The following is a 25,838-nucleotide window of genomic DNA, read 5'->3' on the forward strand; positions in this document are numbered from 1 at the left end:
TTCCTGGTCATTTTCACCCATCGGGGAGGCGGTATGTTCTCAATTCCTTTCTTCCAGATGAAATATTTCAGGCACCATCTACAGCCACAAGTCTCCATGGAAGGGGGATCATCTACCATCCAGTGTGGCATAGGTCCTCTACATTTACTACATCCCCAGTACCAAGCAACAACTTCTCCCGCATCGTTGTAGCCGACGTATTTATTTACCTCTGTCGTCTTCTCATTGCAGTGATAACATATTGCCTTTTCTACATCAATCCAATAGATCAATCTCCACACAAAAGACATTGCTAAATAATGAGTGCAGGGTACTCCCAGCTCCGCTTTATATACCTATCTGTTGCATCATCTTTTTATATCTGTTGCATCATCTTTTTTATAATTGTTGCATCATCTTTTTTATACCTGTTGCATCATCTTTTTTATACCTGTTGCATCACCTGTGAGTGGGCCGTGTGCAAAAAAATTAGGGGCCGTGTGCAAAACATACGATAGACCTACCTGACTACACAGGTAATACTTGGCAGCGATTCAAATCCGTGATTGTGACGTCATCCTTACAAACTTAGTGTATAGAGAGCGCTCTGTTGTGTGTATATAGAGCCCTTTGTTGTGTGTATATAGGGAAATAACTAGCAACACTAGAATGTTTGGTTTTTTTTCTTTTATTTTTATTCATAACAACAACAATAACAAGAACATCATAATAACAAACATTCAAAACTTCTGTTCAGTTCTTTTTGTATGGGAAACGATCTCCTCATGTACAAATAGTCTGTTTCACAAGCACAGTCCATGATATCGTATCCTTTTACGATCACTTCTATCAAATAGTCTTCTATACAATCTCTGGCTTTTTTCATCCATTTCCCATGAATCCAAGTCTTCTCGGGTCCCTGTGTTCGGTGAGCCAAGACATAATTGACTTTCCATTTGAATTCTCCATACTTAGGTGATCTGGGTCCTAATAAGACCATGTGTTTGCTTCTTTTGCGGTCCGGTAACTTGAATCTCTTATACAGGTAGATTTCATTGAGTCCTGTTTGTCCTGGATTCTTATCAAAGAAATCTTGAATACATGTCTCTTTGTTTTTCATCCATTCTCCTTTGTGATTAGTCCCTTCAGGTTCTACTATTTTCCAACGATACTCTGAGCTTAAAAATTTCATGATGTGCTCTGTCCCTCACTCAGATTAGAAATGATCCTCTTGGGGTTAGGGTGTCTCCTTTCTATATAGACTGGTTTATCTATTTTTAGATTCCGGTACTTGGTGAATTCGTCTTCTTGGCCGTAGGGGTATGATGCATCATAGTAGGACTAGGCATGATGTAACCGACCGAAGAACTCACACAGACCATCCAATATTCTCGATTAGAATCGTGTAAAGCTAACATGACCACACTCGTGATGATGAGGGAAATACAAATGAATAATTGTGCAAAATACACAATTTTTTCTCGAGGAATATTCTCTCCACAAAATTTCCAATGAGGTGTTACTGGATGAGATCCGTTTGAGGAATCCATGAATCAAAACTAGGGGGATATCCTTTCCACCGGACTTTGACTTCTTGAATGATTTTCTTCCCGACTCGTCGCTTTTTATACCCCAAGATTTCCTCCACTTCGTACACATCGTCTTTTTTAATGATCTGTTGTAATTCTTTCTCGTAAAAAGTCCCTTCTAATTCCTCTTGGTTATAATCTTGTACTCGATACACGTAAGGATACCGACCGGGGACTCGTTGAGCAATGGTAAATATTTCCATGGTCCAGTTCGGTAAAAATCCTTTTTCAAAAGTGCGTGTAGCTTTACTGATGCGCACCTTATCTCCTGTTTTAAACTTGGGGGGTTTTGGATTAGGTGATGATTCCCCATATAAAGTTTTCCAGACTTTTAACACATTCGAGGGCTTCACTTGAGCTGGGGTTCTTTGGATACTGCGATGATAAGTATGATTGTAAGCATACACTAAATCCGGTAAGATCTCTAAATACCGTCTGGTTTTATTCCGAGTGAAATACCGCCACATGCGTGCTTTGAGGGTTCTCTGAAATCGTTCCACGATACTGGCTTTGGTGTCCGTATTGCGAGTGGTAAAGAAATGAATGGATTTAAACGCCTGTAAGAATTCTCGATTGGTAAATTCTTTGTCTTGATCCGATTGAATGCGGACGGGGCGTCTATCGTCTTGTCGGAAAATCTCTTGTAATCCTCGAATCATTTTTTCCCCGTTTTCTGTTTTAAAGGCACCACCCAAGCATATTTAGATAAGACGTCAATGGCACACAATAAAAAAGTATAGCCGTCATTGTGTTTCTTTAAACTGGACACATCGGCTAAATCTAATTGCCATTGTTCGTCTATATCCGTCACTCTGGTCCGGAATTTTCTATGAATGGGTTTATGTAAGGTATAAGTATCTTGCTCTTTTAACCATTCTCGTATGGTGTTCAAAGAAATCTTATGCCCCAGACTTTTGACCTGACGATACCAAGTCTGTATGCCTCCATACCCTCTCTTGGGATCGTAATAAATCTCTGTTAAAATGTCTTTTACTTCCTTCTTCTTCTTCTTCTTCTTCTTCTTCTTCTTCTTCTTCTTCTTCTTCTTCTTCATGTCTTAGGCAAATGAAACCAATTTTCGTCGATTTTTTGTAATCTCTTTTGAAATAGATCTGTTTTGACTTTTTCTTTCTTTTTCTTCTGGAGGGCCTCCTCTAACTTTAAAATAGGGGAAGGCTTGGATTTTACAGATCGTCTAATAGGGGTCAAATAAGATGAAGCATCATGAAATCCGCTCTCTTCTTCTTCTTCTTCTTCTTCTTCGTCGTCCTCGTCACTCAAAGCCCCTTTAGGTGTACTGATTTTTCCTGGTTTCTGCATGGCTTTTATAAGGTTTTGATTTTGCAAGTAAACCATGGGAGTACGGGTCTCTTTTAAAGCTTGAGCAAATTCGTCTATTCCTTAAGGAACCGGTTGACTTTTGAGAGGTTTAGATCTCATGCTATCAGCCATTAAATCCACAATGTTAGAATCGGGCACTTTTTGACCTCGATAACTGATTTCTTTATCCCAAGTTAATACGTTGGTTTTCTCTAAATGACGTAATAATAATTCAGCTTTTCTTTGCATGGGTTTATTCACGCTTTGAATGATTTGTTGATCGATCTCGGGATCTGAAGCTGCTGGTGGTGCTGCTACTGCTGGAGCTGCTGCGGGGGCTGGGGCTGCTGCTGCTGGGGCTACGGGTGCAGGGGTTTTTTTGGTAGTCGTTGGCTCTCTCGCTTGTTGTAAATAATTCCTATACCGATGAAGTTCTTGACCATATAAAGCCACTTTTTCTTCTGGAGTTAAATCTTCACGTCGTGTAATCTGGTCCAATTCTTCACCTATACTCAGTGTAGATTGAAATTCCGGAGGTTTGGGGAGTTTTCCTTTGAGTTCATTCAACAGAACTTCAGGTACTAACACCATTTTACGACTCATTTTTGTATCTTGTTGTTCCTCTTCTTTTGAATGGCTTTATAGACAGAATGTCCGGCATCCAACAGTAAAGGTGCTGCTGAGATTAAAAGGGGTAAAAGACCTCCTCCTTTTTGTTGTACTAATAAAGCTCGTCTTTTCTGTATGGATTGAGGTCGGACCAGTCTCCTTAAGATGTGTTTCTTTGGAGCTAGTTTTCGTTTCTGAGCCGAATTGAGAGGTAACACCCCTTTTAATAGGTTGTAGACGATCTCACAAATTTTCAGAATACAATCTCCAGAACAATGTTTTAAAATCCCCGTTTTTAAGGACGAGGAATAGTGAGGGTCTGATAACACTCTTAAAAGAGGGGCATGTGCTCTTAATTGCGTACAACATCCCTTTTTTTTCTTGGCCATCTTTGAAAACAACGAAGAGAGTTCTCCCATGTCACCCCTTTTATAGTGTCTCTCTTAAGGAGGGGCATACCCTCCGTGTTTGTCGCTCTCGTATTTATCTCTCGCTTTCTCCCTGACATAAATTTTTCCACAATATCGGCATTTATATCTCAGACCTTTAGGAAGTTGAGGTGTCGAGGTTGTCAAGGGTTGAAAGCGTGCGATTTTAGGGACATGAATGGGAACTTTAATTCCAAGGGAGGAGGAGGAGGGAATGCCCACATTCACTTGAGGAAACACTTCTAAATCGCTGGCTCTTTGACTGCCTATGGGTCCCATAGCACGATCCATTCTCAGTTCTGCTTGTTTCTTGAGCAACTCTCCTATGGTCTTTTGTCTTTGTTCCTTAAAATACTGATTAATTTCGTTTTTAAGACTTTCGGGCATGGTTTTATGTTGAGCTAGAGTTTGAGGAGCAGATTTTCGCCTTTTCGCTGCTGGTGTTTTCTTGGGAGGGTCTTTTTTCTTGGGTGGGGCTTTTTTCTTCTTGGGAGGGGCTTTTCGCTTCTTTTTTCTGCTCTTTTGATCTGCTCCTCCGACACGGACCATCCAATCCGGAAACACTTTTTGTTTCTTATTATCGACTCTTACCACTACACTCTTTAAACGACGAACCCGGCGTTTTTTAGGACTATTCCATTTGAATAAATGACGAATGATGACTCCACCTAGAAATCCAGCTCCTCCGCGTTTTAAAATAGCCGTTTTCCTATCTTGATCACTGGCCGATTGATCGGCTATGATTCTTAAATCTTGACGATGATTATTAATAAACTTTTGGGTCTGTTTATTGATAGGTAAGACCCCTTTTATTAAATTGCGAGCTCCCATGGCAAACCAATTCAATAAGGCTTTACGCCCTAATTCGATTAAATGGGCTCGCTTCGCGAGATCTCGTTCCCGCTGTAAACGTCGTAAGGTTCTCACTAATTTACTCTTGGCTGATGGAGCCATGATGAGAGTGAAATAAATAATGACCCAGAAGAGTGTGAAACACTTTTATTTATACTCTTGAGGCATGTGTACAGTCAACATTTCAAACATTCGACTTCTCAATCGGTATTGGTCTGGGGTATGGGGACTCAAGTCCACGAGAAGATATCCGTGAGGTACCTGGGTGGCTTCTTGATAAGCAGACATCAAATGAGGCAAAGCTAGCTGACGACTCAACACACTGATCTGACATTTGTCTCTGGGATTTTTGAATAAGACTAAATAATGAGCATTCAAACTAATGGTGCGATGAGAGGCAGCTCGATCAAATAAATTCTGAGTGATGTAAATCACACTGGTATTCCGATGATGCGCTTTGCGGGTAAACCAATCCACAATAGATTCGATGGCTTTTCCTCCCATCATGTCGTCAAAAATGAGTAAATGGGGCACACTCAAATTGGCTACTAATTTCTCGTCGTCTTCTGGAATATTTCGGATGAAAGATACTTTATCTTTTAAAGAAGTGTAAGCGGGTTGCCATTCCCGATAACACCAGACGATTTTTTCGGGCATGGGAGTGATCCAGTGTACATTGTTCACTAATGTCTTGACGAATTCTGTTTTGCCCGATTTCGAGGGCCCTGCAACCACCATGGTAAATTCGTGTTTCAATTGAAAAGAGGGGAGGGGTGTCTCCTCGGAATACATGTTGATCAATGAAAGAAAAGTTGGGTTCAGGGTCCTATTTATAGTTAACACAGAAATATGCGTTTGGACTGTTGAATCTCGCCTCGACAGATGGGGCAAAAATGAAAAGAAGGAGCACACAAAGCACAACAGCATACGTGTCCGCAAGGTAGAAAAACGATTTGTAATTCCTGATCTAAACAAATGTGACATTTTCCTCGAGCCTGGACCTCTGGTTCTGGGTTTAGTAGAGGTTTAATCTCAGGTAAAGGTTTATATCCCTGCTGATCTAAACCCGCAATGAACACATTCATCACCCACCCTCGTCCTTTATACAGATTGATGTAAGGACAATTGGGGTTCCACACAATGTTCTACACAAGGATCGTCCTCGGGATCCCAATTACTAAAAATCATTCCACAATGAAAACAGGTAGCTTTATCTTTTTGCCTCCTGTAGAAAAACCCGGCTCGAGCTAGGTCTGGTATTTTTCCTAAGAGAGGTTCTGGCCATCCCTGCTCAAAAGTAGCTTCTCTCTTTGAGATCCGAGCATACTGGGGATAACGCATGGGTTGATCTAGCAATTTCTCAGTCATGACTGAACTTTTGATTTGTTTTGCCCCCCTTTTATATAGTGAATAGGAAGAAACAAAACAACACATAAAACAACAATTCAATTTTTATTTAATTCAAAAAAGTCAAACATATCAATAACCATAAGGTAAAGTGTTATAAGAAGGTAACAATTGTCTCTTATCATACACAATTCTATACTTTTTCTCTAAAGGTTTGGTCACGAGCTCATGATCACGAGTCCTCTGGATTTTGTCGGGATAAGTTACTGTCACTTCCTCTATTTCTCCCATAAGCATTTTTTCTAAAGTCTCTGGGCACACGATCTGGGAGGTTCGATGGTTGAGAGTGATTCCTTTGACTTTTTGAACCTCGGTTCCTTTGGCCGTCCGAAAACCATAATTTTTAGGGCCTGCCGACATGAATTTAGTGATGTGATCCCCGTCTAATTCGTCGGTCCATTCTCCTAAACTATTACCCAAGGTAGGATTAAAGGCTCCTTCCCGATGTTGGTAAATGATACTGTCCGTATCGAAATAAAGGACCCGATCTCCTAAAGGTTGTAAAGTCTCGTAGAGGTGTAAGCGGGCATGCGAGGTGGTAAAACAAGCCAGGACCACGTTTCCAAAGGGACATTCTTCGACGAATTCCTGTTTGTCTTGATAATTCACTAGCATCTTGTCCTTATTGGAATCCTCTTTATTGTCTAAGAGTTGCATGCCCTTGATGTCGAGAGTCGAATCTTGTAAGAGTTGCTGTAATTCCTCTTCTTCGTCCAAGTATCTGGTTTTGGGTAATAACAAGCGTTGAGCAAATTTTCCCCACAGACAATTTAAAAAGAGTTTAGCAATGGTTCTTCTCACTGGATTCTTCTCGATACTGAGAATGTCCATTCGGATGCCTGTTTTGTCGAAGACTTGATATATGTAATCTTGTTCTTGTTCTGAGGTCTTACAGTCGGGGGGAAATCCGGAGGCTTCCTGTTTGATCTTGAGGAAGGTATCGATGTAAGATCTTAATAACTCTTGACTGCTTTCTTTAAAATGCCACACTTCGTAGATTCGATCTAAGGTATATCCCATGTCTAGGGCTTTATGTAATTCGGTCGTCACCCAGGTGCCCGTGAGACTACGTTCCTGGTCGGTGTGTGGACATCGATCTTGAGAAGTAGAGTCCTGTCGTTCGGCACACGTGCGACATAAGGGAAATAATAACTTGCCTCCCGTCCGATAAGGTAATACGGGGTGATAGAGGTCTCGGGGAGGTAAGACCCGACAGTGAATGAGACCAAAATAACTTCTCACGTCCTGGAACTCGTCTGTGATGATCTCGGGATGCCCTACGGGAAATGGTCTGTGTTTCAACACGTAAGGGTATAGGGAGCAAACGTCCACGTATCTCATGTCCCCTTCCTCACAATATAATCGGGTGGCATTGGTCCGACCTCCGTACAGGGCTTCTCGAGGTTTCAAAGGATCGGGAATGTCCAGATCTCGTACAAATTGCTGTAAACTCTCATCTTTTTGCACTTGCTGATCGAAATCGTGCTCCCAGATACTACGGACGGTATACCCCATATCCTCCAAAGTTAAAGTCCTTCTGAGGGTTTCTTCGTGTAATTGCTGGTAAGTATATTGGGTCCGGTGACGATGAGTTTCGGTCTGTAAACTGGGATAGCAGGTGGGACATCCGTGCCAATAGCACCCGTAAAATTCGTAGACGGTGCGAGTCGCTTCCTGGTATCCGTCGACGGTATAATTTCCGATCTGGACTTCGCCCCCGTTTCTGGCATGTTGTATGTGACATCCGGTCTGTTGACTCATCCAGGTGAGCCATCGACAGGCTTTAGCCGAATATTGTCGTGCCGGTTGATACCCGAGGTTAGGAATGATGGCAATGGTGTCTTCAGGCATGAATTGTCGACGGTAGGCTAAATAGCAGCACTGGCAAAAGTGATGGATTCCTGGAAAGGGTCCACATTGACCAAACTCTTGAGGGTGGCTCTAAATTGTGCACAGCATCGGCGTAAAATGTCGACGTCCGAGACACAATACTCTACAAACTCTTTCTGGAAATCAAACACTTTCCCCCTCTGTTGTTCGTACCATTCAAAAACAAGAGGCCCATGGGCCACATCGCTCACCTGAGAAGCTTTGACCATTCTGTTCTTTACCAGATTTCCCCCTTGTTATACATAATGCATCCCCACCATATCCCACTGATCATAATTTAGACATTTTGAAATCTACACTACCCCATGATCCTTCCATGGGCACATATGTTTCAGCTTTTTTGACCCAGTGGTTCCTGAGAAGAAGATTTTCAAAGATTTTTCCTGTATATTTCTATGTAAAACTTTGATTCCCCTATAATGGCCCCGCCCTTCCCCCGGGGGTCATGATTCCTACAATTTAGAATTTACACTACCCCAGAATGCTTCCACATAAGCTTCACTTTTTCTGGCCCAGTGGTTCTTGAGAAGAAGATTTTCAAAGATGTTTCCTATATATTTCTATATAAAACTTTATTTGAACAATTTAGAATCTACATTATACCAGGATGCTTCCACATAAGTTTCAGCTTTTCTGGCCCAGTGGTTCTTGAGAAGAAGATTTTCAAAGATTTTTCCTATATATTTCTATGTAAAACTTTGATACCCCACTGTGGCCCCGCCCTTCCCCCGGGGGTCATGATTTGAACAATTTAGAATCTACACTACACCAGGATGCTTCCACAAAAGTTTCAGCTTTTCTGGCCCAGTGGTTCTTGAGAAGAAGATTTTCAAAGATTTTTCCTATATATTTCTATATAAAACTTTGATTCCCCATTGTGGCCCCTACCTTCCCCCGGGGGTTATGATTTGAACAATTTAGAATCTACACTACCCCAGGATGCTTCCACATAAGTTTCAGCTTTTCTGGCCCAGTGGTTCTTGAGAAGAAGATTTTCAAAGATTTTTCTTATATATTTCTATGTAAAACTTTGATTCCCCATTGTGGCCCCGCCCTTCTCCCGGGGGTCATGATGTGAACAATTTAGAATCTACACTATACCAGGATGCTTCCACATAAGTTTCAGCTTTACTGGCCCAGGGGTTCTTGAGAAGAAGATTTTTTAATGACCCAACCCTATTTTTGTCTTTTCTTGATTATCTCCCCTTGCAAGGGGATATGTCCCTTCATTTTTACAATTTAAATTCCCCTTCACCCAAGGATACTTTGTACTAAGTTTGGGCAAAATTGGCCCAGTGGTTCTTGAGAAGAAGTCGAAAATGTGAAAAGTTTACAGACGGACAGACAGACGGACAGACGGACGGACGACGGACAAAATGTGATCAGAAAAGCTCACTTGAGCCTTCGGCTCAGGTGAGCTAAAAAGCCCGTCGTCCACTGATAGACATTTCGTCCGGATTGTAGAAAGCTGCCGGTGGATAAGGTCCTACGTAATTCTGGTTCTGTTCCGTATTAAAAAAGTGGGGAAAATAACCTTTCTTCAATTCGTCGAATCCGAAAGCGGAGGGCATCTTGGCTAATGCAAACGGTAAGAAACTATAGGAATCGATGAATTTCAGTCCGCATATTTCCATGTACAAGATCTTACTACCGTTCATGATCACGTTAGGTTTCAGGCAAGAGGAATGCACCAGGTGATTCAAAATGAACTGTCCGTCGTAGCCTTTGAAGTTATGGGCGATGATGATGGCCTCGTCGTGTACTAAAGTGGAATTCTTAGTACCTGTAGTGGGTTGTAATAACCAGTCCATGAACTTCTTTAAGGTGTCTGGTCCTTGAAATAGGTGCTGGCGGGGTCCCATGTGTTGACAATGAGGACAGGGCTGGTCTATGGGTAAGTGACTGCAATGTTGACAGACGCGGTGTGCCACACACAGATTAGGGATGTGAATGCCGGTTTCCTGAGTGCATTCGAAATCGAAATAGATGTAAAACTGTAAGGTGTCTTTCCCCTTCTTCTTCTTCTGGGGCTTCTGTTGAACGTAGCACTGATGATCGGCATCGACGATTTTCTTACAGATCTTACACTGTTTCTGTCCTCCGCATTTGTGATGAGGGAATAAAATCTTAGGTATCCAGGACTGACACTTCTGGCATAGCCCCATTAAATTGCAGACAGTAGTGGTGGTTTTCTTACTATGGGGTCTTAAATGATTTTCGTAGCAGGTCCTGTTCTTAAAAATTCCCTGGGATTCCCGGCATCGAATCTCGATCCCTTCATCGGGACATCTAGGGTGTCCTAAACAATATTTACAGCGATGAGGGCACTTGGACCGATGGTCTGTGACATTCCTGTACCCTACGTCGCAATGATCACAGTAATAGGGGTTCCCCGTTACTCCCGGCATGGATAGGATGGCATCGCAATGATGGTCGTCTAACAATATGTTCAAATAAGTTCCGTTTCCCCAACCTTTGTAAATAGGCTCTAAACAGAGTTTAGTCGAAGTAGACTTGAACTGAAATATTTTCAGTCGATACTGAGGAGCTAACACCTCTTGTAATTTAGACCACTCTGCATATCCACAAGCTTGAGTGATATCACACTCGGCCTGTTCCATGAGGGCTATGGCTTGATTCTTCTGGTCTAAGGATTGCCTATCTCCCTTCCGCATAGCAAGCCATTGTTTTTCCCATTCGGGGTCTGGATGTTCGGGGTTTTGACTGTGTAATCGAGTGACGACGATGGCTCTAGCTAAACAAAATTTATCTCAGGGATTGACGATCCGAACGATGGATTGCTTATTGTTCTTAAAAGTCTCCTTATTCACTTGTAGATGTTTGGTTCTGTCTCCACCACTTCCCTCGGGATACTTGATGTGTAACAGATCGAATTCCGTGGAGCTGTCGCCCAGTCTGAACTCCTTTTTGGATTGTTGCACACGTTCTATTTTATCTAAAATGAGGTTTTCGTTTAAATCTTTACATTGCGTAAACTCGTACGAAATGTCTGATTCCAGAGAATGGTGACGAAGGTTCAGGCGGAGGTAATCGTTAGGATTACACTGCATTTTCGATTTGAAAGTTTGTAACATGTTTCTGAATAATCGCCGAACGAATCCTGTGTTTTCCTCTTCTGGAAATTCATTGAAATGGACGATATATCTATTTTCATGCGCTTTAAATTTTGGAGAGCTCTTTTCTTGAGCTAGTCTCATCTGATAATACTTGGAAATCGCCTTGGGTTTGGGTGGTGAATGAATAGGTAACTTTGACCCTCATGCGCCCTAGTCCTTTGCTGTTGTTGTCGTTGTTTTTCTAGTTGAGCTCTTCTCTGTAATAGTCTTGCATTTCTTTTCCGAAGGTTTAATTCTCGCTCTTTATTTTCATCAAGAATTTGATCTAATTCTCCTTCCCGTAGTTTGTCGTTGTCGTTGTTGTTGTTGTTGTTGTCGTTGTTGTTCTTGTAGAGCTCTTCTCTGTAATCTTTCCGCATTTCTTTTCCTAAGCTCTAAATCTCCATCTTTATTTTCATTAAGAATTTGATCTAATTCTCTCTCCCTTTTTTTCCATTCTAATAATCGTTGAGCATGTAACTGTTTTTCTCTAGTAGAATCCATGACCCCAATAGGAGCTGGCTCTGACTGTAGAATGAGCTGAAAGTAGGAGAAAACCTGTATTTATACAGTGGATGACGTCACAATGCATAGGTAAGTCCAAACCTATTTTTGCACACGGCACTTTATAGATGATGCAACAGGTATAAAAAAGATGATGCAACAGGTTTAAAAAGATGATGCAACAGATATCAAAAAGATGATGCAACAGGTCGTAGTAGGAGCGTATCTAGTATAATGTAAACACAGTGTAAACACATTATTGGACATAGGGCTATGTAATGAGTTGAACCCCCTAGGGGCCCTGTACGGAGTTGACCCACCTATCCCCCAGACCCCCTAATCTGCACTCCCTTGACCCACCTATCCCCCCAGGGCCCAGTAGTGCACTCAGTTGACCCGCCTATCCCCCCCAGCCCCCAATCTGCACTCCCTTGACCCAGCTATCCCCCCAGTCCCCCCAATCTGCACTCAGTTGACCCGCCTATCCCCCCAGCCAATCAGAATCCAGCATTTTTGACCTCATTTGCATAAAAAGTGCACTCAGTTGACCCACCCGGCTAGACCCGTTATACTACTTGTGGTGACTGCCCCACGCACCCTCCCACTTTTCCGACGAGCAGGGTGAGGATGATGGATTGTGGGAAACGGACCAGAGCTCCGATGATGAAATGTATATGAGGCCTGCAAATGCTGACACTTCTGACCAGGGATTTACAGAAAGCACTAGTGTTTCTAAGTGGGTTCCTGGGCAGAGAAAGTGTACACTGTGTGGTGCGACTGATCATGTTATATAAATGGCATTTTCTAATTGTTGACAGCATTTATCGTTTGAAAACTGCATTATAAGCTGACAATTTTTGGGGGTTGTAGCAGGTGTTCTTTATACCAAGCATGGTTTATTTAGGGAGAAAAATGCAATTTGTTCATTGAAAAAAATAAAGGTATCTACCTGCTTTGTAGTTTGTTTTCCTTATTTTAAATATTTTATTACAAAACAGCTAGATTTTTGAAAGAGATATGGGTCCTTTCATTTGTAAAGTTTTAAACGTAATGTATGCGTATGAAAGTGGAAAGTTTTTAGACAATATGACCATTCAAACAGATATTTGACCACATAAAATCGAAAACTGACTTATTTTAATTCAAAAAAGCATGAATTTGTGAATTATCAAAAGCTCAAAGACTATTGGTGCACCCCCACCCACCCACCGCGCAAACTTTTTTGAAAGCAAAGAAATAGGATTGTATTTTGAACCAGCTTTTTGAAGTCTACATATACTATTCAACAACCAGTATCTTTTCTTAAGTCCAAAAAACAAAATAGAGTTTGCCAATTTCCCCTTGCCGACTTTTGACCACAGGCACTTGTTTCGGTAAAAAAAATTTTAACCCATGGTATTTTATTTTCTTATAGGTCAAAATATGATTTCTGAACTTTCCGGAACAAGTATCTGTGGATTTATTCCCATTTAATTTAAGAATTTACTTACACCAAACATGCTATTTTATTTAGCTTCCCATTTAAAATCAATGAAAAGAATTTTTTAAAGCAAGCGCAAAGTAATACACATATCTTCCCTGCTCAGTCCTAGTACATTTACGTAATAAAGACTTCGTAATATTGTGCACACACAAAATGATTCAAGATGAGAAATTAAGTGCTTTAATATTTCAGCTGAACGTTGTCATCACGTCCAAATTCCTATAACCACAATGACACAACTCGATTCCCCAAAACGCTCTTCTCTTCCACTGTGGTCATTAGACGCGACGAATTATTGCATGCTTAAAAAAACAAGGGAACTCTCAGGAAATGGTACACACTCGTTTTTTAACTTTTATAGTCGCTAGTTCCGCCTCAAATGCTCCTCCCGTCTTTTCATTCACTACTTGTAAAAGTTGTACAAGATCCGTTTTCACCCGGAAGCAAATAACCTTTTCCGGTGTTGCGCAACTGCGACCACAGTATATTGCGAATTCGTGCTTTTGTTTGCTGAAGCTGTATCTACGTATGTCTGCGAAATACCACATGTAAATCGGCTCGGATTTGGTGGATCTCTCAGTTTTTCCTAGCCTTGGATGGAGATTTATGGACAAGTTTCCTAAAACTAGCTTATAGCGATTTGTCAAGCCAAGTTCTTTAACATCCGGGGTCTGTATAACCGTGACTTCGAAAGAGTATTCTGGAAATAAAAAAAATAAACTCTGGGTATACATTTTTTAATACCGGTATTCAACATTGACTATTGATAATTATATGTACGGGAGAATGATTTTTGACAATATCAAAATCTTTTCATGGACTGCGTAGTGCAGTGTATGGCGGCACCACTTACAGTATCTTCTAATTTGTTATATAAACTTTACAAAAATTCGATTAAAATCTGATTAAATTACAAATCTCTATACATAGTGCGTTTTACACTATGTAGACATCTGTATTTTGATCAGATTGAGTTTATCAACGATAGCTACTTAATACGGATAAAGTTAATTCCACCAGTGCCTTCTATTAGACATAAATATCTAATCTATCAGCTACGCTAGCGGTAGACTGGTGCCCGGACATTAGTGAACGGGCGCAAACGCCCTCAAAATCCAACTTCCTAGCGGGAGAGACTGGAATCGAAGTCAGAGAACCAGTCTACGTTAGCGGCTATGTTATGTTACACACATACAGTTGAGCATTGAATAAGTTACTAAGGTTGAAACTTACCTTTAATAAGACCCTCGTAAGAAGTAACATTCTTTTCTTTAATTTGAGCAATTTCAGAAACTAGCTGGTATTCATGGGATCCAGATTGGATTGCATCTACAAAGTCATAGCTTTGTTTCCGGCCACTTCCAGGAATTCCGAAATTCTCATACCCTGCACTTCCGGGGGTTTCCAAATGGTCTGCATTGACAATTGGACTCTCACCGGTAGTCGAAGTGTTTGATAAAAGTTCGTAGTCTGGTGCACTTGCCAGGGAATAAACAGGATTGGTTGTCATGGGAACGGGATCCTGAGGGCCTGGAATTGCCACTGGATCTTCATATTGTTCCGGTTGTGAAATGTCAGTCTTCAACTCTGACATAATCTTTTACTTAGTGAAATAAGATTCACAATTTAAAGAAAAAAAATTCTTTCGACTCCAAACTCTTAATTTAAAACCACAATAACATTTACAATCTTATCTATTCTTTCTGACATCCACATGTCTCGGTATCATAATGATGAGTACTGTCAACTGTCTTTGTCAATAACAACATAACTTTGAAAATGCACATTTTAATATCCTTAGACACAAAATTAACAGTGTGGCACTATATATTTGTAATGCAAAACTGAAATTAGACAATTTCCTTTAATAAAACATCTTCCATAAAAAGTCAGACCAAAATTCCGGATTCTTAAAGTTCCTCATAACACTAAAATTTGACAATTTCCTTTTAAATAAGATCTCGATTCACATATAAAACCCTCCATGTTTAAACTGAGAGAATCCTTTTTAGAATGGTATCTGTAGTGTAAGGATAATGAGAGATTATCATAACGAGTGAAGATCCCCCTTAATGTTATGTAAACAAGGATACATCCGCCCTACGATATCTTACAACACCGCCTTAATGCGGATATTAGTTCAACAGCTGCACTTACGATCGAAGGCCTCACGTAATTGTTTTGGTATTAAAACTACATTTAGAGTATCAAATTCATCTGACTTAACATTCATTGAATAATTTTTCAAAATCAGACTAAAGGTACCGTGTTTCTTCTATTTACTTTGATCAATTTACAATGATAGTGTATAATTTTTTTCCTATAATTGCAAACACCAATATTCACTTCTAATTTCACATCATGTTAATACAGATAGGTACATGCATCTATAGTTAGATTAAAGTGAACCTCTATTTCTTAAATATGTAATTTTAAAATACCTTTATAAGGTTAAACTTTCGACTTTTTATAAAATCTTTCTGAGAACTTTAGAGAACCTTGAGAGGTATAGAATAAAAATTGTTATACAAAAAGATATAATTTTCAAGCTAATTCATATTTAGACCTTTTGAAATAAATTATAAATTCAAAAGACATCCATCCTGGCTGAGGATCGGAATTTCTGATATCACAAAATGCTTTTTTTGAAATCAGATGTGAATTCGATTTCTTAATATAGAAAATCATTTTCTGATATCATTCACTTGTTTCGGAAATTCACTTGTTTCAGAAATAAATTTTTAACCCACAATATAATAATAACACAAGGTATCTCACTCCAGATTATACTCAATACCCCCTCCTCAGAAATGCACTCATTTACACTTTCAGAGGAAATGCACTGGCAAACTGTTTATTGCCATTGTCTTCTAAGATAATTTATCTACGCAACCAAATATATGACATGCATGTCTTTGTTTTCTTTTATCTCCGTAAACAGCGGTCAATAATAGGGGAGTATTCATTAAAGTAAGTTCTATTTATTTCCCTCATATTTTCTGATATAAAAAAAGGATTTTTGATATCAAAAAATTCGAACGCGTTTATTTTTTGATTGTTCAGAAAATCATTTTTTGATAAAAAAAAAAATCGATTTTTTATCAGAAAATGATTTTCTAATATAAGAAACTCAGTTTGAGGTGTTTGATATCAGAAAATGTTTATTCAATTTCGGATATCAAAAAAATTGATTTCCTGATAACAAATAACCATTTTCTGGCTTAAAAAAAATCGATTTTTGATATCAGAAAATTATGTTCTGATATATATCAAAAATTCAAATGTTTTTATGTTAAAAGTGACTAAAAAATAAAGAAATGAAGCCTCACACACTAAATGATATCCCCGCCTCCTTTACCATTGTAATGGCAAAGTCCATATTTTGTTCTGGGAGGCACGAAATACGTGTCAGATCAGAAACTAAAATAGGAGATGGACAATGGCACTATATTTAACTAGAGGTACTAGTACTGTGAGCAATGAGCTCACTAAATAATACCCCGTCTCCCATATGAATATAATGGCAGTGTCCATGTTTTGCTATGGGAACCCAAAATATGTGCCGGATCAAAAATTAAAATAAGAGGTGCACAATAGCATTATGTAATAAAGATTCTGTGATCAAATTTCATTCAGTAGTATAAGATGAGTTGCGGATAAGAGATGGGTACCCCAAAACGTAACATACGGACGAACATACAGACAAGAAGACGGACGGTCGGAGAAACCGATCGCTAAATACTAGTACCTCCAATTTTTCAAGCGGGGTATAATACATGTAAGAAATATGAAAGTCCCATTTCTGTGGTAATTTTTAACCGAAGATCTTGTCACAAGAATACACCTGTGAAATATGAAAGCCGTAGCCCCATCCACTCTGAAGTTAAGAGCAAGGTTCAAATTTTTGCGGACGTACAGGCTGAAAGACGGACAGGGCAAAAACTTTATACCCCCAAATCTTCAAGACAATGGTCAGGAGATGAAATATCGTAATTATTTTCACAGGCAATGATGTACTTGTGGATTATGAAATTCCTATCTTTTCTCATTCAAAAATTATTGCTGAGGTAATTTTTTTATGACAGGCATACGGACAACCGAATGAGATTAGATGACCCTTTGCTTTCAGAGGGACGGGGCGGGGGTGGTTGGGGGTGTTGGTTTCATTTGTATAATTTATTTAATCTTCGCCATCTCTTTTTCAAGAATCTCTAGCACTTTTTATTGTGAATTTAAAGAATTAAACGATAAATATTAACATGTAGAAAGACCTTTTCTTATACTTTAGACTATTTCAAAACGTATTCAGAAGACATTGAATGACCAGTGTAAATATCCAGCCTGTTCTTTGTATTGTAACCTTGACCTGTTGTATAGAGAGGGTATATTTATAGTCTTTAAGCCTGTTGCCCAATCCATTCAGTTTATACTGAATAAATATTGTTTAGATAAATGACCAAGCATGTACGTGTTGTTGATCATTATTCAATTAACGTACTCACTAGCAGAGTGGCATTCAGTACGACTTGGCGATGATGAATTGAATTGAATTGAACATATTTTATTGACAAAGTCAAAAGGATCGGACACAAGTTCTGTAACTTAGTTAGTCCTCTCCTAATATAACATTTTGTGAAATTGCCAAAGTAAAACAAACATATATACATATGGTCTACTACATACATTGTATACATTGTAGCAATAGAAAGGTATAAATTCTTAAAATATACAAATATAATTTGAGATGGTGAGAAAAAAAAAGTAAACTTATTTTGAAAAATGACCACATTCATTTAAGACAGTTTGAATAGTCTTGAAAAGTTCAGCATTTTGTTCAAAAGTTAGAGAATCATCGCCCCATAGCATTAAATGTACATCTATAATATGTAAATAATTTAATGACAATAGCTTATTCATTAAGGAATTTCTTGCTTTTACATAATATTTACAAACAAAAAACAGATGATATGTATCTTCTAGTAGTCCACAAGAACAATTAGGACTGGTTATTAGGTTACAGCGATATAAATCAGACTTTAAAATACAATTGTGTCTTAATCTTGTATGAATTATTTTCATAAACCTTTTTCCATAAGAAAAATATTTCTGAGGTTTTACATTACTATTTTGCAGATAGTTTTTGAAAATTTTAATAGAAGTTGCCTCCCTTGTTTTTAGACTAAGGGAATTCCACTTTCTAACAATATCGGTAATAAATGATTTATTGTAGAGTTCTAATCTGTATTTTGGCAAAGAATAATTTAAAGAATTCCGGGTAGTGTATCCTGAAATATTGCCTCTTGTATCAGGTACTAAGTTTTTCAAGTAAATAGGGACTAAATTATTGTGCATTTTATACATTGTTATTAGTTTTGCCCTATTTCTTCTATATTCCAGTGGTTCCCAGCCTGTTTCCAAACATAATGAATTTCTTGAAGCAATAATTGTAAGCCCAGTAACTATTCTTGCAGCATATAATTGTACTTTTTCAAGATTCTCAATGTCTGTTTTTGTGCATCCAGACCAAACTTCAACAGCATATTCAAGTTGTGGTCTGATAAAAGATATATACATCTGGGATAGAATATCTCTTGACACAGTAAATTTTAATTTTTTAAGAAGCCCCAGTTTTTTGTATGCTTTCTTTATAATGGTATCAATATGATCAGACCATCCTAAGTTAGACGACAGAAGTATCCCAAGATGTTTGTGATTTGTAACATATTCCAATTGACAATTGTCAAAAAATAATTTAGGAAAATTCTGTACATTTTTCAAATTAAAAAATACTGCTTTGGTTTTCTGTGGATTAAATTTCAATAACCATTTCTTTGACCATTCATCTAGTATTCTGAGATCATGGTTAAGATCTTGTTCAATATGATTAATATTATCTGAACATTGTTGTAAAGAATTATCATCAGCAAATAGTCTGCAAACAGATATCATATTTTCAGCCACATCATTTACATACAATAAAAAAAATAGAGGATCAAGTACTGAGCCCTGAGGAATTCCAGCTTTTACTTGTCCTACAGAGGAAAAATGATTTCTATACATGACTTGTTGGATTCTTTTGCTTAAATAACTATCAAACCAATCTAGCATATCACCATTTATTCCATACATTTTTAATTTGTAAATTAAGCCTTTATGCCAGACCCTATCAAATGCCTTTGATAAATCACAAAACACCATACAACAGAATTTACCTTCATCAATACTTTTTACTATAGAATGGTATGTTTCTAAGAGTTGATATACTGTGGAATGACCTGGTAAAAAACCTGCCTGGTATTTATAAAATGTATTATGTGAATACAGGAAATTGTAAACATGCTTAAAAATTATTCTTTCAAAAAGTTTTCTTATACAACTCAGCAAAGAAACTGGTCTATAGTTTGAAGTGATGGAGGGGTCATCTTTCTTAAAAACTGGAAGAACATGTGCTAGTTTCCAGCAGTCTGGAAATGTTTTTAGTGATAGGGATTTGTTGAATAGTATACACAAAGGTTTTGAGATAGTTTCTTTGCAAGATTTTAACATTTTATGACTGATGCAATCAGGACCAACGGCTTTATTGACAGGAATAATAGAAATTATATCAATGATTTCTTGCTCTTGTATTTCAATGTGTGGAAAATTATCCTTATATCTTGACACTATATTTGGGAGCTCTTGATTACTGTCATCTAACTCTGTAATTGATGTGAAATATTTGTTTAATAGTTCTATTATATCTTTGTCTGAAAATGCAAAACTTTCAGTGCCATTGTTGTCTGTAAACTGAATAGGTGGAATTTCATTTGTTGGTTTAATGTGAAAAGTATCTTTCAGTAACTTCCAGTATAATTTTTGATTGTTCAGACTAGCATCCTTAAGGTGAGAATCTATATTGTCATAATAGTTTTTAATAGCATATTTTTTCATATTATTAAACTTATTCCTTTCTTTGCGAAAGTTTTCCTTATCAGATTCTCTTTTTGTTTTTTGTGCTATTTTTCTTAGTCTATTGCGAATACGCAAAGTTTTTTTTAGAAGAGAGTCCATCCAAGGTTTATCATTTGGCCTTATAGTTACAGTTTTTTCTGGTATGCATTGATGAATAATAGAGTTAAGAGTCAAAATCAGCAAGCATCGAGCATTTAGTTAAAAAATATGGAAAGTGGCATAGAAACAGATTTGGTTAAAACTCATATATAAATTTTCAGAACAAAGGGTATGATAGAAAAAGGCAAGCCAAAAATAATTTTTTGCATTGTTGCTATGGAAACCACGCGCCTTTCAAATAGCGTGTTTTGTACTTTATCATGACACTTGAATTTATGGTTAAACAAATACTTTTTTATTACTAGTCATTTAAAAAAGCTTTTTAAATTATTATTTTATTTATATGAATATACTCTATTTTAACAACTGTTGATTATTAAATTTCTCTTCACCTTTTGATGAATAAAACTAGTTTTTGGAGGTTTATTTTGCTTTAAAAAACAGCAAATTTGAAGTACTTTATAAGAAATCTACAACCACATCAAAGCTTATCAACATAAAATATTTATTAAACAGTATTTGTTCTAGAAGAATCAAGAAAAAAATCTGCAGGCAACTAAAGCATTTATATATGACAACTGATTTAAATCCATAATTTTCTGTCAATTTTGCTTCAAATTACCTCCCTTTGGTATAGCTCTCTAACATAGGAGGAATAAACGGTAGTTTGCTTACATTGTTTTCAATAACTATAAAAAACAATGTACAGAAGACTAGCAGAAAATTACCAACTTGGAGCAGTAATTACGGTGAGTGATTGAAATTTTTACAATTTACCATTACAACAATTACTGAAGAATGTATAACATAAATTATCCAGGCAGTAAAATATGTAACACTTGGCAAGTGTTTTTGCACATTTCAATTTTATTCTGATTGATTATATATGTTAGCATTACTTATTTTATAACTAAAAACAAAAATTAAAGATTATGCATGGCCTGCGGAACCAGGAGAAGGGGGTATGCCCCCCAATAATATTGCTGATATTAAACTAGTCACTCACCAGCTATATAATGATTATAACTTGATTGATGGTCGAGTAAATAAAAATTCTGTATATAATGGTAGATATCTTTATTTACCATTTTAGATAATGCATGTTTTTTTCACATGAAAGATTATGAATTTATGAAAACCAACACTATTATGAAATGTTTGTAAAATGGAATGACCTTTGTTATGGCGTCCGTAAAAAGAAAAAGAAAAAGGGGCAGGGGGTTAACTCTGTATTTGATATATTTTAGTTTAGGAAAGGGGATTACCTTGGAAATATTGTGATACAGACAAGTGTATTATGTACTGTTGTGGACTAGTTGTAACTGAATTGAATATATACCACAGTAAAATAATTAATTAAAAAAAAACTTTTTTAGCTCATGTCATCCAGTGTTTACTTATAAAAGAAAATTCATATTCAGCTAACATTTTCTCCGGTACCACTGAACTAGGTTCAAATAATAAGCATCATTAGATTTAAAGCACGTAAATTTATGAAATGAATATCTATACTTCATTTTTTGGGGGGATTGGGGGGGGGGGATATTGGAAAGATTTACAGTTTTGACAAAACCTAGAACCAATGGACCTTTATTGTAAGTTTTTAAATTTAAAGAATATTTAAAATCAATGCGGTCTCAATTTTGTGTTGTATACTAAGTACTTCTGTTTTTAGAATGAAATTCGGCATTTTGAAGCCAAACTCGGAAAGAAGCAGAAACAGAATTGGATAAGCTGACATAGAATTGGACAGGAAAACCATGTAAATAATACATTTAGTAAAAACACTAACTTTTAAAAATGAAATGATAAACCATTGAGATTTCTTGGAATTTAATTGATTCCAAACATGCTTTGCATTCATCATCATTCCTCAAGCTCAAACAGAAATGGTTCTAAGTATACTATATGACGGCAAAGCTGTATAATATTTCATTTTAATTTTATCACTTTTTTCAGATTATGAGAATACATTATTAGAGTACAGACCATTGATGCTGGAAGTGAGTGGATAGTGTTTCCGGAGACTCAGGGATCCAGAAAAAAGATCCATAAATTGTACAGTGTATAACTATTCACGAAAGTGGATAAAATAAAATGTTCAATCTAAAAGTGACATTGTTTGATTGTCTGTTTATAGCATTTTTATTGATAAAAATCTAATAACTACGTATCAATTTTTAGCATGCAATTTCATAATTATTAGATAGTCGAAGAATTTGAAACATATCTTTATATTCTGCACTTTGAAGTATCATAATTAAAACAAGGTCAATATTAAATGATCGATCAATTAATGTTAAAACTGACAAAATGTTTTTGTGAGAAAAAAGAAAGAAGGCTAATTTATATATTGTACCTCATGTTGGACTGATGTTGGTGTGATTAAAATAAAAATGATGATGAACTAGTTTAAAGTCAGACAACACGTTCCTCAAATTTATGTTTTGTATCTCTAGGTATTATATATATGTAAAATATTCATATTTGTCATTCTCTTCTGATTTCTACATTGTTTTCGAAATGTTTTTAGATATAGGAATGCCCATTAGGGTTATTAATGAATATCTTTTAGGGTCAGTTCAAGTTTAGACATTCATATATATATATATATAGCTCTTCAAGATTTTTGTTTTAGGCACCAGTATAGATACTGAAGTCTTAGCTGTCTTGCAATATTGTTTCTTGATAAGGACAGCAGGAGAATATATCATCGGTTCAATACCAAAGGTTTCAGTCATTCGTTCTTGACAGACATGATATCATTTTTGAAAGTGCATGGTCTGGGAAAGGCATAAAAAAACTGCAAGAAAAAAAGGGGGGTGAAATTCTCCAAACTCGCGGGGGGGGGGGGGTAAACATCAGCTTATGTTGAGAAAAAAATTGGATGGGGATGTCATCCCCCCTACACAACCCAAACCTGATGCTACATGCCTGATTGATATGGTTTTACTTTAAAATTATGTGAGTTGTCATAGTGACTCTCTTTCATAAACTATAATTATTGTGAGCAAGCGCATAAAAAATGCTATTGCATTAAATGTTTTTATTTCAAAAAAGGTCCAAATATTAATTTAAAACCTTTTTAAAATTTTGCTAGTGCAGATATACATACCAAAAATGACTATGACATACATGTATACTCAAGTCATACATGTAGGTAGTAAAACCGTTGTGTTGAGCACAAACTTCCAATAAATATGTAAATGTGCCAAACTCATATAGTACACTTTTACTGCAATGACCTTGAAAAAGCTATGTCCTTGAGTCAAGGTCAAACATGTCCAAATGAACTTCAAGGTCATGACAAACCTACAGCTCAAAAATAATATCCGAGATGAAACTTCAAGTCTTTTCATTAGAATGTTACAGAATTGGCAAAGATTGCACTATTCTTCTACCAATGACCTTGAACTTGTTCAAATGACCTTGGGTAAAGTTTTTGACACATCTCTAGATCACAAGCAATCTTAATATCAAGTATGAACTTTCAGTGGAACTTCATTGAAATGTTATGGACAATTCAAAATTTTACATACATATGGATTGGTGAACAAGGTGATTCACACCCCCACCCCTTTTTTTGCAAGTTTCGTTTATGAGGAATGTAAAATTCCTTTTGAAATAAAATATGCATTTATTTATCAACAATAGTAAAATTATGAGTATGCTTTGATCAGAACAAATATGACCAATATAATGGACACTGTACATGTATTCAACTTACCCCCACCCCTTCAAAAAAGCTTATAAATGCCAGATTGTCACACATTTTAACCATTTGTAACTTTTTTCTACTAAAGTTGCCTGCAAATTTTATTGTATAGATATTACATATAGATAACCCCTAACAAGATCACATCATTCATTTTTCCAGCAGTGGTTGTAGATTTTGTGTATATAGTGATAAACATATGTATTTTTTTCAAAATTAATAAGCATTGACGCCATGTTCTTTTCCCGTTGTCATGGCAAAAATATGACTACAGAAATTTTGTTTTTCCTATTTTTGGAGAATAAAGTAATTCCATCTTTTAACAAATAAAGTAACCAAATTACCTTATCTTATCACGTTCAGATAACATATTCATAGAAAAATGTCTAAAAATCATTGATTTTCATGAGGATTTATGAACCCGTTGCTAAGGAAATGAATTTCCTTGGATACCAGTCCCTTCATACTTTCGAAAAAAAATTTTAATTGTGTTTTAGCATTAGGTAGGACAAAATCTTTCATATACCAAAAGCTTTTGAAAAAATAAAATTTTGACTTTCCATTCAATGCTCGATGCTTGCTGATTTTGACTCTTAAATTTTTCTGTGAAGTTTGTTGTTGCAGTATTAATGTTTTCTGTATCATCAATAAGGCTATTCCAGTCGCATTTTACAACTGAATCATTAAGGAGTTCTAAATCTGCTTGTTTATAGTTCCAAATTTTACGTTTATATGCCACATTTACATTTGTATTCTGGTAAATATATATATAAGTTGCTTTATGATCACTAACTGTATTACTAACTTGTAAAGTTCCAGAATCATGTACATGTATATTGTCACTAATAATGATAGGATCTATAAGGGTTTCTGTATCGCAAGTAATTCTAGTAGGTTCGTGCATGATATTTGTTAACCTACAGCTATTCCATAATTGTATTAATCTCATGTGAGTTGTTAACTTTTAAAAAATCAACGTTAAGATCACCAAGTACAACAATATTGTTAGATATATCACACGCCTTTTCAAATGACCAAGATAATTTTTGCCAAAAGACACTATTAGTGTGTGGTGGACGATAAATACAACATATATTAAGTAGTTTTCCCTTTACTTGTGGTATTTCTATCCAAATGAGTTCCGTATCAACGGGTTCTAAATCTTCTCTTCGACTAGCCTTAATGAAATTTGAAACATAAATCATTACACCACCACCATGAGAATTACGATCTTTTCTGAAAATACACTTAAAACCTTCTATAAACAAACTTTCATTTGTAACATGTGTGTCTAAATGAGTCTCACTAAAACATAGTAAATCAAAATCTTGAACTAGATACAGTAGAAAATCAATCTTATTCCTGGTGCTTCTGATATTAAGGTGCAAGATATCAAGAGAGTTTGGTGCAGATGGACCTGGGTTTGTTTCAATATCACCAGATAGCAATAGAATGACAAACATGAATAACTGTGCAAAAAAATTAATTCTGAGAGACCAGAATGACATACTGTTATAATGTTTTTTGAAGATACTGGATATGAAAAGCAAAATATCTAACAACGTAGTAGATTTTGAAACTTTGAAAGCAGACCTTGACAGTATATTATGACTTTGAGTGTGGAAAACCCCAATCGCGGCACGATGTTGTTCTAGAGAATTACCCATTATCAAAAAATTTAGTTATGCAATATCTAAAGTTTGGTTTGCTTCTGGGCCGCCTTGGGATGGGATTTAGTGAAATTGAAATTATTTGGCAATATATAAGATATGTCAATTCAAGATAAACGGAAAGTAAAAAAAAACAAAAAACACGATGATAAAGTGATATGTTTAAATTCTCCGTTTAATTTGCTAAGTATCAAATAAATATATTCAATTTATTTAGTTCAGTCAG

The 25,838-nt window shown here is 36.7% G+C and overlaps 2 protein-coding genes across 2 annotated transcripts; both read right to left on the reverse strand.

Annotated features, from left to right (window-relative positions):
• Positions 1-6,256: 6,256 nt before the first annotated feature.
• LOC134237450 (uncharacterized) lies at positions 6,257-8,035 on the reverse strand. Its single transcript, XM_062719538.1, has one exon. The coding sequence runs from the start codon at positions 8,033-8,035 to the stop codon at positions 6,257-6,259; it is 1,779 nt and encodes a 592-aa protein (XP_062575522.1).
• A 5,231-nt stretch (positions 8,036-13,266) lies between these two features.
• LOC134237451 (uncharacterized) lies at positions 13,267-14,771 on the reverse strand. The gene is made up of 2 exons (XM_062719539.1): positions 14,411-14,771; positions 13,267-13,877 (listed from the first exon to the last, which is right to left on the reverse strand). The coding sequence occupies exons 1-2, from the start codon at positions 14,769-14,771 to the stop codon at positions 13,501-13,503; spliced, it is 738 nt and encodes a 245-aa protein (XP_062575523.1). The 3' UTR covers positions 13,267-13,500.
• Positions 14,772-25,838: the final 11,067 nt, after the last annotated feature.

This window comes from Saccostrea cucullata, unplaced genomic scaffold (assembly GCF_032062105.1).
Source record: "Saccostrea cucullata isolate Sc308-1 unplaced genomic scaffold, CSIRO_AGI_Scuc_v1 ctg999, whole genome shotgun sequence".
Classification (NCBI taxonomy): Eukaryota; Metazoa; Mollusca; class Bivalvia; order Ostreida; family Ostreidae; genus Saccostrea; species Saccostrea cuccullata.